This window comes from Gadus morhua, chromosome 20 (assembly GCF_902167405.1).
Source record: "Gadus morhua chromosome 20, gadMor3.0, whole genome shotgun sequence".
NCBI classification, from domain to species: domain Eukaryota; kingdom Metazoa; phylum Chordata; class Actinopteri; order Gadiformes; family Gadidae; genus Gadus; species Gadus morhua.
In genome coordinates, this window is record NC_044067.1 from 21,446,836 (window position 1) to 21,460,008 (window position 13,173).

The 13,173-nt window shown below is 46.4% G+C and overlaps 1 protein-coding gene across 4 annotated transcripts in view; it reads left to right on the forward strand.

The window, feature by feature from the left end:
• cfap65 (cilia and flagella associated protein 65) overlaps positions 1 to 13,173 on the forward strand; it is a 35,680-nt gene that overhangs the window by 64 nt on the left and 22,443 nt on the right. For 3 of the 4 annotated variants that reach the window (XM_030344169.1, XM_030344172.1, XM_030344171.1), the window contains exons 2-11: positions 543 to 623; positions 1,364 to 1,560; positions 2,055 to 2,157; positions 2,591 to 2,757; positions 3,234 to 3,442; positions 4,120 to 4,253; positions 9,093 to 9,318; positions 9,979 to 10,247; positions 10,400 to 10,600; positions 11,576 to 11,805. In XM_030344169.1, coding sequence (XP_030200029.1) covers positions 609 to 623; positions 1,364 to 1,560; positions 2,055 to 2,157; positions 2,591 to 2,757; positions 3,234 to 3,442; positions 4,120 to 4,253; positions 9,093 to 9,318; positions 9,979 to 10,247; positions 10,400 to 10,600; positions 11,576 to 11,805 — 1,751 coding nt within the window. In that variant the 5' untranslated portion in view covers positions 543 to 608. Of the gene's footprint in view, positions 1 to 2; positions 624 to 1,363; positions 1,561 to 2,054; positions 2,158 to 2,590; positions 2,758 to 3,233; positions 3,443 to 4,119; positions 4,254 to 9,092; positions 9,319 to 9,978; positions 10,248 to 10,399; positions 10,601 to 11,575; positions 11,806 to 13,173 lie in introns of those variants that run through there. The other variant, XM_030344170.1, reaches the window with a different exon arrangement.

Below are 13,173 nucleotides of genomic sequence, written 5' to 3' on the forward strand. Positions count from 1 at the left end.
TTTTATTTAATTACATTTTCATTCTTCAAACTTGAATTATTTGACGGGAAGCGAGTTCACCGTTTGAGGATCATAACTTTGCATTTTGACTAGTTTTAATGGAGTTTTGAGTTCTTTTTCGCCGTACATGACTGAACCTGTAGCCAGTGTTGCCAGAATGGGCCAGATTTCCGGCCCAATCTGGCAACACTGCCTGTAGCAGCCTGTTTTACATGGAGGTTAAACCCTGAGCTGAATGCTGAAGACTGAACTCAGTCCATGTGGTACACAGGCCTACACTTCAAACGTATTTTATTTAAGAACTAATCTGTCATTTATTCTGTATACATTTTTTTGTTAAAAAGTTAATCGAAACAGCAGTTTCCAAGAACAATCCGTTTTGAGGTAAATGTTGTGGATGAGAAGCCAGATGAAAGGGATGCAGACTGCAGACATCGGGGTTCAAAACCGTAACCTTTCGGTCGGGGGTCACACCAGAATATCTTGCACCGTTTGACTGATCTGACCTTTGCACCCCGGGAACCACTTCCTCTTCTCTTCAGTCGTTCTGACTCCCTCAGAATCCCCTCCACCTGGAGTAATCATCAGGGTGGACCCCCAAAAGCAACATGGATGATGTTAGAGTAAGTAAAATAGCCACCCCACACACGCAGGCACACACGCAGGCACACACGCAGGCACACACGCAGGCACACACACACACACACACACACACACACACACACACACACACACACACACACACACACACACACACACACACACACACACACACACACACACTATAGTTTTTACAGCATAAGCATAATTTGATGAGTATGCAAAATGTATCCATTAAAGAGCCCATGTGTGTGGGAATGGCTTTGTGTTCCAGTGCAGCCTGCTTTACTACAGAGGTGTTTGTATGGGCTGGTCTTTTCTACATCTTTCACAACCATCTCTGTTTTCTCATGGTTGGTCTGTTTAAAGAATATCGAACACTTCATCCCAATAAAAGTGAAAATATGCGGTGGTGGTATATTATATCGGTATATTAATATCATATAATAATAATAATCATATAATAAAAATAATTATTATTATAATCATCTGAATACTATTCATATTACTTTAATGTATAATGCAACTAAACTGCTGAATCTACTCGATCAACCTTTCCTTCATTTCCTCTTTCGTCCTGTGAACATCTTTAAGTAATAGAAACTAGGTATTTAACCCTGACCAAAGGTCAATGGTACCAGGCTTTGTGGAAGTTCTGGAGTGTCCTCTTCCTAGTGACATTGTGGTGCAATATACTAGTTGTCTTCTCAATGCTTTGACCTTGTGTATCCTTCCTTGAGCTGCTTGCTTCACGTGTTAACAGTGCCACAGCTCGCAGCCATCAGGGGAGCCCCAACGACCAAGGGAGCCCCATCCACGGACACCCAGCCAAAGGTGCTGCTTTCTGGGTGTGGAGACCTCCCCAGAGCTGCTGTGGGAAGACTGGGAGTTGGGGAAGAACTTCACCAAGACCTTAGTATTAAAGAATGTCCACAGCAAGCTGCAGAAACTACGGCTCAGGTTGTGAAACAATGGGGATACCCTTACATGCACGCATACACATGCTTAGACAAACTCAAACACACGGACACACATACACTAACACGCGCACATACACACACACACACACACATACACACTTCCCACACACACCCAGGCGGACACACACACACACACACACACACACACACACACACACACACACACACACACACACACACACACACACACACACACACACACACACAAATACACACTCACACACACGCACACACAAACACACACACACCCAGACACACACACACACGCACACCCAGGCTGGCACAAAGACAAAGACAAACACATAAAAAACACGCTTACACATGCACAGATACACACACACACACACACAGGCGGGCACACAGACACAAACACACACACACACGCAAACACACACACAAATCGAATGCTGAATTCAAAGTATACTTCTCTCTTAAGCCATAAAAAAAGTTAACCCGTTGTGTGTGTCCTCCCAGGGCTCCAGTGTCCAAGTACTTCAGGAGTGTGCTGACCCAGCAGATCCTCATCAGCCCAGGCACCTCCTACCCTCTCCCGCTCACCTTCAGCCCACACGAGAGGGTAACTTAAGGCATGCATACCATAAATACCATAGCTAAACTACAATGATTTAAAAAAAGGGTTTAAATCGGTTCTCAACCCGGCCCGAGGATAGTGGTGGGAAACATCAGCCCCGACCCGGCCCCGACCCGGCCCCGACCCGGCCCGCAGGACGGCTCGGGCTTGGGCAGAGAATCTAAACTTCACGCGTTGGCACGTCAAAAGTTACATTTTTTGAACTCTGCGCGTTGGTGCGTTGGGTGCGTTGGTGCGTTGGGGATGTTATTTAGGTGCTTAAAATGCGTCCAACGTGCCTAACGCGCTGCTTTAGCGCGTGTAACGCATCTACGCGCCTAAACCAATGGTTCCCTATGCAAATATGCAGATTTTCGCCTCTAACGCACGTAACACGTTCTGTGTGGCCGTACCATAAGCCTCTGTTCCTCCTGTTCAGTGTGAGTACGAGGACAGTGTAGCTTTTGAAGGGAGGGACGGCAGCTTTGTGGTGTCTCTTCGGGCCACACTCCCCCGCCACGCCCTGGTGGCTCCAGACTCTGTCCTGCTGCCAATCTGTGCCCTGAAGCACTCCACACAAACCACGCTGGTGTTAAAGAACCAAAGGTACGCCTGGATAAGTAACATGTGTCTGAGTTTGCATGTATGTTTGAACGGCTGCAGAATCTTTACGTAGTTTGGGAATTTCAGTTTTTGCTTTTGGTTTTGAGTCTTGTTGTGTCACTTTACGTCTGGATATACAGCATAATAAACAAACAAAAGCAAGGCTGTCTTTCCCCCTCTCACTCTTTCACTATCTCTGTCTCTCTAAAATGTCCCTTTCAATCTTTTCCTCTCTCACTCTTTCATGTCTCTCTTCCTCAATCTTTTACTGTCTCTTCTTTTAAGTGTCTCTCTCTCTCTCTCTCTCTCTCTCTCTCTCTCTCTCTCTCTCTCTCTCTCTCTCTCTCTCTCTCTCTCTCTCTTTCTCTCTCTCTCTCTCTCTCTCTCTCTCTCTCTCTAACCCCCTCCACTGCTGTGGCACTCTCAACCCCCTCCACTGCTGTGGCACTCTCAACCCCCTGCTGTGTGCTCCCTCCCAGTAAACTCCATACATGGTTCCAGTGGGAGTGTCCACCACCGTTTCATGTGAGCCCAGACCAAGGCCTGCTGGAGCCCAGCCAGGAAGGTCTCATCACTGTGGTCTTCCAGCCACACGAGGCGCTGGTGCACCAGCGGGAGGCTTTCTGCAGGTTTGGCGACACAGGAGAAGAGCTGCTAGGCCGATGCACTGTGCTCCTTCGAGGACAAGGTGAGTGGTCTGGCCCAATGCAGGTCCATGTAGAATTTCACAGCTGCAGAAGCACTTGGAGTTGGGTTGGGTTTATGTCTGAATGTCAAAAACATCTTGTCCTCTGAGAAGATGGCATCTGAGAACTCCCTTCTCCTCCTGCTCTGCCTTAATTGCCGATTTCTAATGATCTTTACACAAACAGTCATCTCTAATGATGACTGTTTGTGTTGTAAGTGGTTCGGGGGGCAGCCTTTATGCGCATACTCGCCTCTTCTTATTATTTATTTTTCTTCTGGATTTCTGTAGCAGAAGCAGCGCCCCTTATGGGCCTGGCATGTGTACTACAGCGTTTGTACAGATCTACCTAGTTTCGCTTGACTCCGTCTTTACGAAAATACTCTGAAACCGGATAGATCGAAACCGGAACGGTTTCGCCCGTTTCGGCTTCGTGTGGACGGGGCCTGAAACAGAACGTGAACTCTGACATCTGGGTGGTCCCCTGAACTTAAGGAGATACTAGCGGTCTAACGGCTTTCAGCAAGAGCCTATGAATAACCATCACCAATGAATAACCCTTTCATGTGAATTTGAGAAAAACCATCAGGAAGAAAATAGATTGGGGAAGAACATGAACATGTAATGAATGAATGAACTTTAACGATTTGGGCTTTGACACATAATGCCCTCACTTTCAGCCAAATACCCCTCTCTCCAGCTGAGGTGCACAGAAGGAGAGGAGGATCCTGAAGCCGCTCCAGAGTTGCTCTTTGGCTCAGTAGCAATAGGCTGCCACCGCAAGAAATCCTTTACCATCTGCAACATGTCACCTGTGAGTACTAGATCCCGGTACATTACATTGCATTGCACATCGATGGTGCCATGCTTTATAACAGAAACATGTGAACGTGAAGTTATTTAATCCATTCAGTCTCATTGTGTTCCAGCCTGAATGGTGTCTAGATACACACTTACTTTATACCTCATTCATTTAAACTAAAATACAGCTATAGCTCCTGGCTGACGTTCCTCACACTGTCTTATTCATGCGTTCCTAACCTTTGACTTTAGGTGTAGGGCCTACTACCAAAGACCTTTCGTGAACCACCTCATATTAAAATGGTAAACAATAGATAAATACATGCAGTGGCTCAGCAAAGAGTGACAGCGCCCTCTTTATACAAGTAGTACTGCAAAAAGTTCAAGGCCAGTAGCCTGGCAAGCCAGACCCATATTGGAAAGATATTGGGTCTGGTCTCGTACGGTGGCAGTGTGGGCGGGATAAACGGTTGTATTTCAAGTTCCCTCTGCACGCAATAGGATAGCGCTAAAACCAATCAGAGCAATGAAGAAGGTGACGTAGTCAGAGCGACGGAAAATTCCGTCGCTCTAAAATCAAACTTTTACCGTATCCGGTCGGCAAAACTCTGAATACATCTTTCTTTTCCAGGAAAGACTTCAGTGCAGTTCTTCGTTCATTTCTCAAAGAAAATGATAACTTCAAGGGCCCTATTTTAACGGTCTGAAACGCAAGTGGGAAAGCGCAAAGCGCAAGTAGCTTTGTGGGCGGTTCTACGGCGCTATCGCTATTTTACAGGCGGACAAATGACGCTTGCGCCGCGGCGCAAGCGTCAAAAGGGTTGGTCTGAAGCAGCCTAATTACCCGTAGGTGTGGTTTGGGCGTAACGTGCAACAAACCAATGAGAGTGCCAGCTCCCATCCCCTTTAAGAGCCATGAGCGCATTTGAATCGGACGAGTTGATATTTTGACAGCGCGTCTGCAGTCTCCGATGAGACAGATGCACATGAATTTGCAAATGGCTTAGTTTATTGCCAAATAATGTGGCCTAATTCACACATGGAATAAGGGGTTTTCTTCCACAACTTCAGAAATACTGAGTCCTCAAATAAATTTCGGCAAAGAAAACGTATGATAGAATATAACATATGATATGCAGTAACTGTGGTTCTATTTAATGATATAGGCTACGCAATACATTATAAACATTGTTTCTTATCAGTATTGTATGCATGTGTCCCCGCGGTAATAGACATTGCCATTGATTGTATTATGCGTTACGTGTTTAGTTTGCCCAAGTGAAGGAATTCAAGTACCTCGGGGTCTTGTTCGCGAGTGAGGGTACTATGGAGCGTGAGATTGGCCCGAGAATCGGAGCAGCGGGGGCGGTATTGCGTTCGCTTTACCGCACCGTTGTTACGAAAAAAGAGCGGAGCCGCAAGGCAAAGCTCTCGATCTACCGGTCTGTCTTCGTTCCTATCCTCACCTATGGTCATGAGGGTTGGGTGGTGACCGAAAGGACGAGATCGCGGGTACAAGCGGCCGAGATGAGTTTTCTCAGAAGGGTGGCTGGCGTCTCCCTTAGGGATAGGGTGAGAAGCTCAGCCATCCGTGAGGAACTCGGATTAGAGCCGCTGCTCCTTTACTTAGAAAGGAGTCAGCTGAGGTGGTTCGGGCATCTGGTAACGATGCCCACTGGGCGCCTTCCTTGGGAGGTGTTTCAGGCACGTCCAGTTGGGAGGAGACCTCGGGGAAGACCCAGGACTAGGTGGAGAGATTATATCTCAACAATGGCTTGGGAACGCCTCGGGATCCCCCCGTCAGAGCTGGTCAATGTGGCCCGGGAAAGGGAAGTCTGGGGCCCCCTGCTTGAGCTGCTCCCCCCGCGACCCGACCCCCGATAAGCCGACGAAGATGAGATGATGATGAGAGTGTTTAGTTTGCGTGTGTTTAAACAGAGCACACACGCGCGCCCGCATTCATTAATTCTTTTTAACACTCACTCGCGGTAAAGCAATGTTTTTCACGATCAAATATGCCTACTCATCAATCCTAAAAGTTATGGGCATGTAGGCCTACACGATGTCTCAAGAAAATGTGTTTGCTGTACGGTGTTTGCAGATGCATTGATTAAAAAGTAGCCTACAACTTATTACCGCTGCATCAGCTGTTCTTTCCCAAATAATTTACCAAGAATGTGCGGCTAGGTAGATGAGAGAAGCAAAGTGTATTCGCGAGGTGCACAAGCAATCCGTATGCATCGCATGCGCATGTATGCTTGCGCCCTTAAAATAGCATCTGAACAACGCGCCACTGACTTTAAACCAGGTATTTCCTGGTCAGTAGCGCAATGGTATTCAGAGACGGCAAAATACCGTTTGCGCCAGAACACGCCTCCTCCTTCCGCCGAACCGCCCCTTGGGGCGCAAGATCATTCCCTAATTTACCGGCGAGTGGCGCAGGTGGCAAAAGAGCGCTCTGCGCCAGTTGTAAACTAGCAACGACACATGCGCCAGTGACTAAGTCACTTGCGCCGGATGCAAGATAGGGCCCCAAGTCTTGAAGAGTCACGGCCAAAGCCGAGTACAAAGACAGCTGTTCGCCAGCAGCAGCAGCCATTATTGTTTACCTTTAACACGGAACAGTCCCAGCTCTGTCGTCATTCGGCTCGATTCCGCCCCTCACGATCTGATTGGCCTTTCACATTTTCTGTTTCCAGCAGCGAAAAACGACGACAGAAGGCTAGACCTCCCTGGCTGCAAATTCAATTTGCTGTCGCTAGGGGCGTCTAGATTTCTAGGCTACAAGGCCAGTGGAAAGCAGACTAAAGAATAAGTCTGAGGCCTGCATAAGTGTGTTTATTCAGTCAAGTCAACTTTATTTATGCAGCAAATTTCATACACAAGACAGACTCCATGTAGCCTGGCTAACGCCAGACCTCATCTCATTCTACATTGAGATGAGGTCTGGGAACCACACACATTCATTTTCTCGTATTTGAGGCGGGGTTTACGATTGCCCGCAGCCGTTTATTGGGCGCTACGAATGTCTATCATATGAGTCTGTACGTAGCTCATACTCAATCAAAGCCTGTTGGTAGCAGGGCAAAGACATCCTTCTTGGTAATGAAAGAGTTTAACGCCGAAAGTTGCTATTTTTTCAAAATAAACTTGCGTTTTAAACTACTTAGAACACTATCTATGGCTGCATCGAAAGGTAAAGCGTCTGCTGCCATTTTGGATCCGTAAACTACAAGCTTCGATGTGTCGCATAGACATCGTCATCGTCTTGCCGTCCCTCCCCGTTCTGTGATTGGTTCCCTATCTCAGGCGAAAATTGGATCCATGGAATCCAGGGTGCCTAGCAGCGCGAAATGACATCGCGCGCAAGGCAGCATTGGCATACCCAGGCTAGACTCCATGTGCTGCACATACAAACATGTAATTTATCAAAGAAAATAGATAAATACATATGAGACATTTAAATAAAATAATAATACCTTGATTAAAATGTAGTCAGGGGTGGAGCAAGTATCTGATCTTTAGGAAGTTATTCCAGCTATGTGCTGCATAGTAGCTGAATGCAGCTTTCCAAGGTCTAGAGGTTCATTTAGCTGAACAATTCAGTGAAATACTTTGGCCCTAAACCGTTTAGTGAGTTATGGCAGAGCAGCAGTATTTTGAAAATCAACACTACCATACAGGGAGCCAATGCAGGGATTGGAGGATTGGTGTAATGTTTTCATGTCTTTCGGTCTTTGTTAGAACTCTAGCTGCTGCAATCTGAAACAGCTGTAGCTGCTAAGAGCTTGTTTTGAAAGGCCTGCAAAGAGGCTGTTACAATAATCTTAAAGCATGGACAACTTTTTCTAAATTTGGACATGAGTCCTCTTGGTCTTGTTTGGTCTTCAGACACACTCACTCCATAGTGAAAACCATCATCTCGTTTTGTCATTATTTTGTTTAGTTTAGTCAATGCCAACAATAATGCTAATGCTCTGGCGCACCAGATCTGCAGGACAATAGTGAGCTGGTGATAGGGCTATAAGTGTGTTATTACCGCATAACAACGGTAATGGCAAGGTTGGTATTTTGCATAATCAGACCTCGTGGGAGAATGTGGAGCATTTTTGGAATTATAACATGCCATAATACTACATTCAGTAAACAATATTTATAATATATTTATTTTCAATAATCTACATTATTTCTTTGTAAATGGGTCTAGAATAAAATCCCATGTACCACTTGCAGTATCCTCTGTAGCACAGGTCTAATGCATCCCTCAACGTTTTAGAACGTCAAAACGTTCAAGTCCCTGTAAGGGAATAAAATCTTCAGGGTGGCGCCCAGAGCCGGAAACCAGGACTGCAGTAACAAGGAGTAACACTTTATTTCCTGATTTGCTACTTAGATATTCTACACTTTATTACAGTTTACGACTGCTGGCTCAGTTTGAGTTTGCTAATGATGACGCAGTTACAGTTTCCCACTTTCGGCCACATTATTGCTTGAATATGAAAAGTGACACGCCCTGTTCAGCCTGATTTGAGCTGGTCCTCGAAAATCTACTCTGGGCTTAAGATTTTATCTAAAGTCAGAGTTGTAAGACTAGGGAATTTAAAATAGCAAGGACCGGATGATCTAATAGTGGTTAGGGTATTGACTCCCAGCCAAAGGTTTGATCCCCAATGTCCAGACCCTCACCCCTAACACCTGCTTATGACCTGTATCTATTGGCCTGTTGTGTACGCTAGTTTGTTTGGATGAAAGCTTCTGATCAGTGTGTAAATAGTAAAACATAATGTTATTTTCTGTTTCTATACTCTGTTTCTATACATGTCTCTGAGTTCTCCTCTCGCCTTTCCTCCAGGTGACTGCATCGTTTGCCTTCTCTTGCCTGCAAGGGGGGACACCCCAGCTGGGGTCCGAGTTTAGCTGTGATGTCAGCTCTGGGGAGGTTGCGCCTGGGTCATCGCTCAGAGCTACAGTCCACTACAGCCCAGTTGTTGTGGACACTGTTGCAGTCGACTACTTGACTCTTGTGTGTCCAGGGGCGTTAAACAAAATCCAGCTCAAACTCACCGGGACCTGTATAGGTATGTGAATGAAGGCAATTTGTAGATATAAGTTGTTGGCAGTCAATCATAGCCTTTCTTATGAATTAATTATTCATAACCATTCTAGGACCATCCATTTAGTTGGGGCTCGCTCAATGAGACGAGCACAGTTTTTGCAGGAAGAGATTTTGAAACGTGAGTGAGAGCTGGAGAGAGGAGAGTTTGTTGTGTTGGACTAGTTATTTACTGTTATCTAAAATATTTGGGTGAAGGAGAATGAAGATTTAATGACAATAGTAATTCCTCCTGCAATAAGGCAACAACGAGATTTCAGAGTGAGACTTGTCTTTGAGCGAGACACGGTTATACAAAAAAACGACCAGGCCAGAAAAAGCCAAAGGTAAAGAGAAAACAAGTATTTCTCTGCAGGATCCTTTCCATAATGTTAGAATATAATCTGAGTCGTTGGTAAAAGACATCACTTTGGGGGACACATATTGACGGGGTGTAATTGCCGCAAAGGATTCCCATGAAGCCTGTTTTCGTGGATCATGGCTGCAATGTTCTTGCTCAATACTGGACCAACTTCACACAAGTCATTTGCATAAATACCTTTGACCCAAAAGGATTAGAAAATAGAGTTCAGGATGAAAGCTCACAAGGTTTTCCTTTAACCAATGGACTCATGTTGTCGTTAAGGCCCCATCGTGACCTTATCCTGCTCCATGCTGGACTTTGGCCATCTTGACCAAGGACAGGCGGCCATGAGAAAGGTGGATCTGGTGAACTCCTCCCCCTGTGAGGCAGTCTACCAATGGGATTTGGACGGCTGTGGTCACAGCGTGTTCAGCGTCCAGCCAACAGGGGGCACTCTGCAGCCAAACAGCCATATCACACTAAAGGTGGCGTACAGGCCCCAATCCCCCATGATACACCACCGGAAGGTTGCTTGTCTTATACTGCATAGGGTAGGTCGGCCTTAACACAGGATTTAAAATGTGTACATTCAGACCTCTTTATACAGTCTCTATTACAGACCAAATACCCTGACTCTGCAATTATTGCAATCACAAGCTATCTAGACACTACCCTGTGACCTATTTTTTTGTATTGGCTCTAGGGCCCCGTGTTTCTTGATGTCATCGGTACCTGCCACTCTGAGCTCCAGAAGCCAGCCGTCCTCCGACCCAAACACCTGACCACGTACCGGCTCCATCGGCGCCGCGGGCTCACGCTGTACCCTCCGGACCAGCTCAGTGCCATGCTGCAGAACCGCAGCCTGCGCCTGGACCACCAGGGGGCGCTGTGTCTGCTAGACGAGGTACCACAGGGATGGGTGGGGATGGGGGTGGGACATGAGGAGCTTAATGTGGCTAATCTTTTAATTTCTTGAGGCTTGAAATAATGGACATGAATAAATAAATAACAGTGCTTTGAGGGAGGAATGACTCACATGCGAAAGATTGACAAGTTTGTCTACTGCTGTTGCCTAGCCTGGCAATCCAGACCCATATCGGAAAGATATTGGATCTGGTCTCGTACGGTGGCAGTTTGGGCGGGATAAACGGTTGTCTTTCAAGTTCCCTCTGCACGCAATAGGATAGCGCTACAACCAATCAGAGCAACGAAGAAGGTGACGTAGTCAGAGCGCCGGAAATTTCCGTCGCTCTAAAATCAAACTTTTACCGTATCCGGTCGGAAAAACTCAGAATACATCTTTCTTTCAAGGAAAGACTTCAGTGCAGTTCTTTGTTCATTTCTCAAAGAAAATGATAACTTCAAGTCTTGAAGAATCGCAGCCAAAGCCGAGTCGAAAGAGCAGCCATTATTGTTTACCTCTAACACGCAACCGTCGCAGCTCTGTCGTAATTCGGCTCGATTCCACCCCTCACGATCTGATTGGCCTGTCCCTTTTTCTGTTTCCAGCAGCGAAAAACGACGACAGAAGGCTAGACCTCCCTGGCTGCAAATTAAATTTGCTGCCGCTAGGGGCGTCTAGATTTCTAGGCTAGCTGTTGCCATCACAGCTGCGGAATGGCACACATACTCAGCCTCATTTATGGATTCAAATGTGCAGCTCTCGTGATGTTTTCTTTGGAGTGGTGGATCTTCCAGGTTCAGAGAGAAAAAGGCCTCCCAATATTTGAGTCCACAATGTGTTATCGCCAATCCCCTAGGTGCAGCTAATGAACAAAACTAGCTGTTGTTTGTTTAGAGGAAGAGTTCCGGGTTTGTGTGTTTGTGTCTTTGTTGAGAGGTTCCCATTCTGACATTGGGGGTTCTCTGTTCTCTCCAGGAGTCGAGCGAGTGCAGTGCGGAGAGCCCAGACATCCTCTCTGAGAACTCCCTCACGGAGGAGTATTACCAAGCCTCTTCAGGAGGCCTTTCCCCCCTCTCTTCCTCATCATCTTCCTCCCACATCAGCGTGGAGCCCGCCGAGCTGGTCTTCCACTGTGCTCCATCCACTCCCTCGCGCTCTTCCTCGCAGTCTGTCTGCGTCACAAACCGTACAAAGGGGATGGTCAGGTGCCTACTAACACATCTAGGGCTTTTTGCGTACCTATTGTTTAACAAGTCATCCTTCCATTCAAGAGGGGTACAAGACAACATTCCTGAGTAGGCTGGGTGCAGGATATGCTAGTCTAGACTCTAGAGCAGGGGTCGGCAACTAAGTTTTGCCTCGGGACTATTTTTTTTCCAGCCAGTAGGTGGCGGGCCAGAACATTATCAAAGGCTAGTTCAAGGAATTGATAAATGAAAGTTTATCTGGACTTAATGAAAGTGCAGGCCCGTCAGCTGGCTAGTCATATGCCTACCAAGCACTAGATGACTCTTAAAAGACGTACATATAAACAAGTGTATGCCCTAACCGTCATGCCTGATCACGTTATAAACAGCAAACGTGATTGTGATTATTGCATTAAAAAAGAAAAATAAGTTATTTCATTATGTAGCCGAGCGGGGAACATCCCGTTGGTCTTTGAATGATTTATTTGCTGATCTCGTAATTTAACCCTAAATATGAAGTTGAAGTGAAAAACGTGTGCATTTGTCAGCCTGGTTCTCCACCGGAGTCTGCCAGGGAAATGTGTCCGTAGAAAGGGTCTCATTATATGCAAAGGCCACACGTAAAGCCGCTCCTCCTTTCCTGTCTGCATATTTGGCAGTGTATATGCCGTCTTATGCACGCCTATTTCGCTGCACGGTCCGCGCGTTTACACTGCCTGAGGTAAATTGGCTGCTTGAGCTAGCACCCCAATTTGCCCTCCCGGACCCTACACACATTGGCGGTTTATTGGGTTACATTCTGATATAATTGCGATGGCTTTGCGGTTCCGAGGGGGGGAGGGGGCTTGGGTAGAGGTGTTGCTGCACTGTCTCCATAGACAACACAGCGATATCATCATGAGCAGTTCTAACTGGAGAGAAAGTGAAATCCGCGAGCTGCTGTTCATGTGAGAGAAGGTGATGCAGTCGTATTAAACAAAGACGTTGAAAGATGGTGCGATCTACGAGAGAGACGCAGAAGAACTGTCCTTACGAGGCTTTTGTCAGTAAAAAAACAAGTGGTCTGCAAAATAAAGAATACGTTGGTGTTTTTGCAATTGTAAATAGTTAATCGCGTTTCTAGCCTACACTCAGGTATGAAATCATTCTTGCATGCGGGAGTCTTCATTCATAAATAACTAAAAACATTCGGGAATATGCCAATTATTCTAAAGAGGTCGAGAGTCCATGCGCAGCCCCGCCTTCTCCAGTGAACCAAGAAAGCCCCCCCTCTGTTTTACACAGGAAACTTGAGATAAGACAGTGAAATCGCCGGGCGTGCCAAGCCTCGACCGAACCGGCTTGGCAGTGTAGAAAGGCATTTTGCTGGAGAGAGGGCAGTAGTGC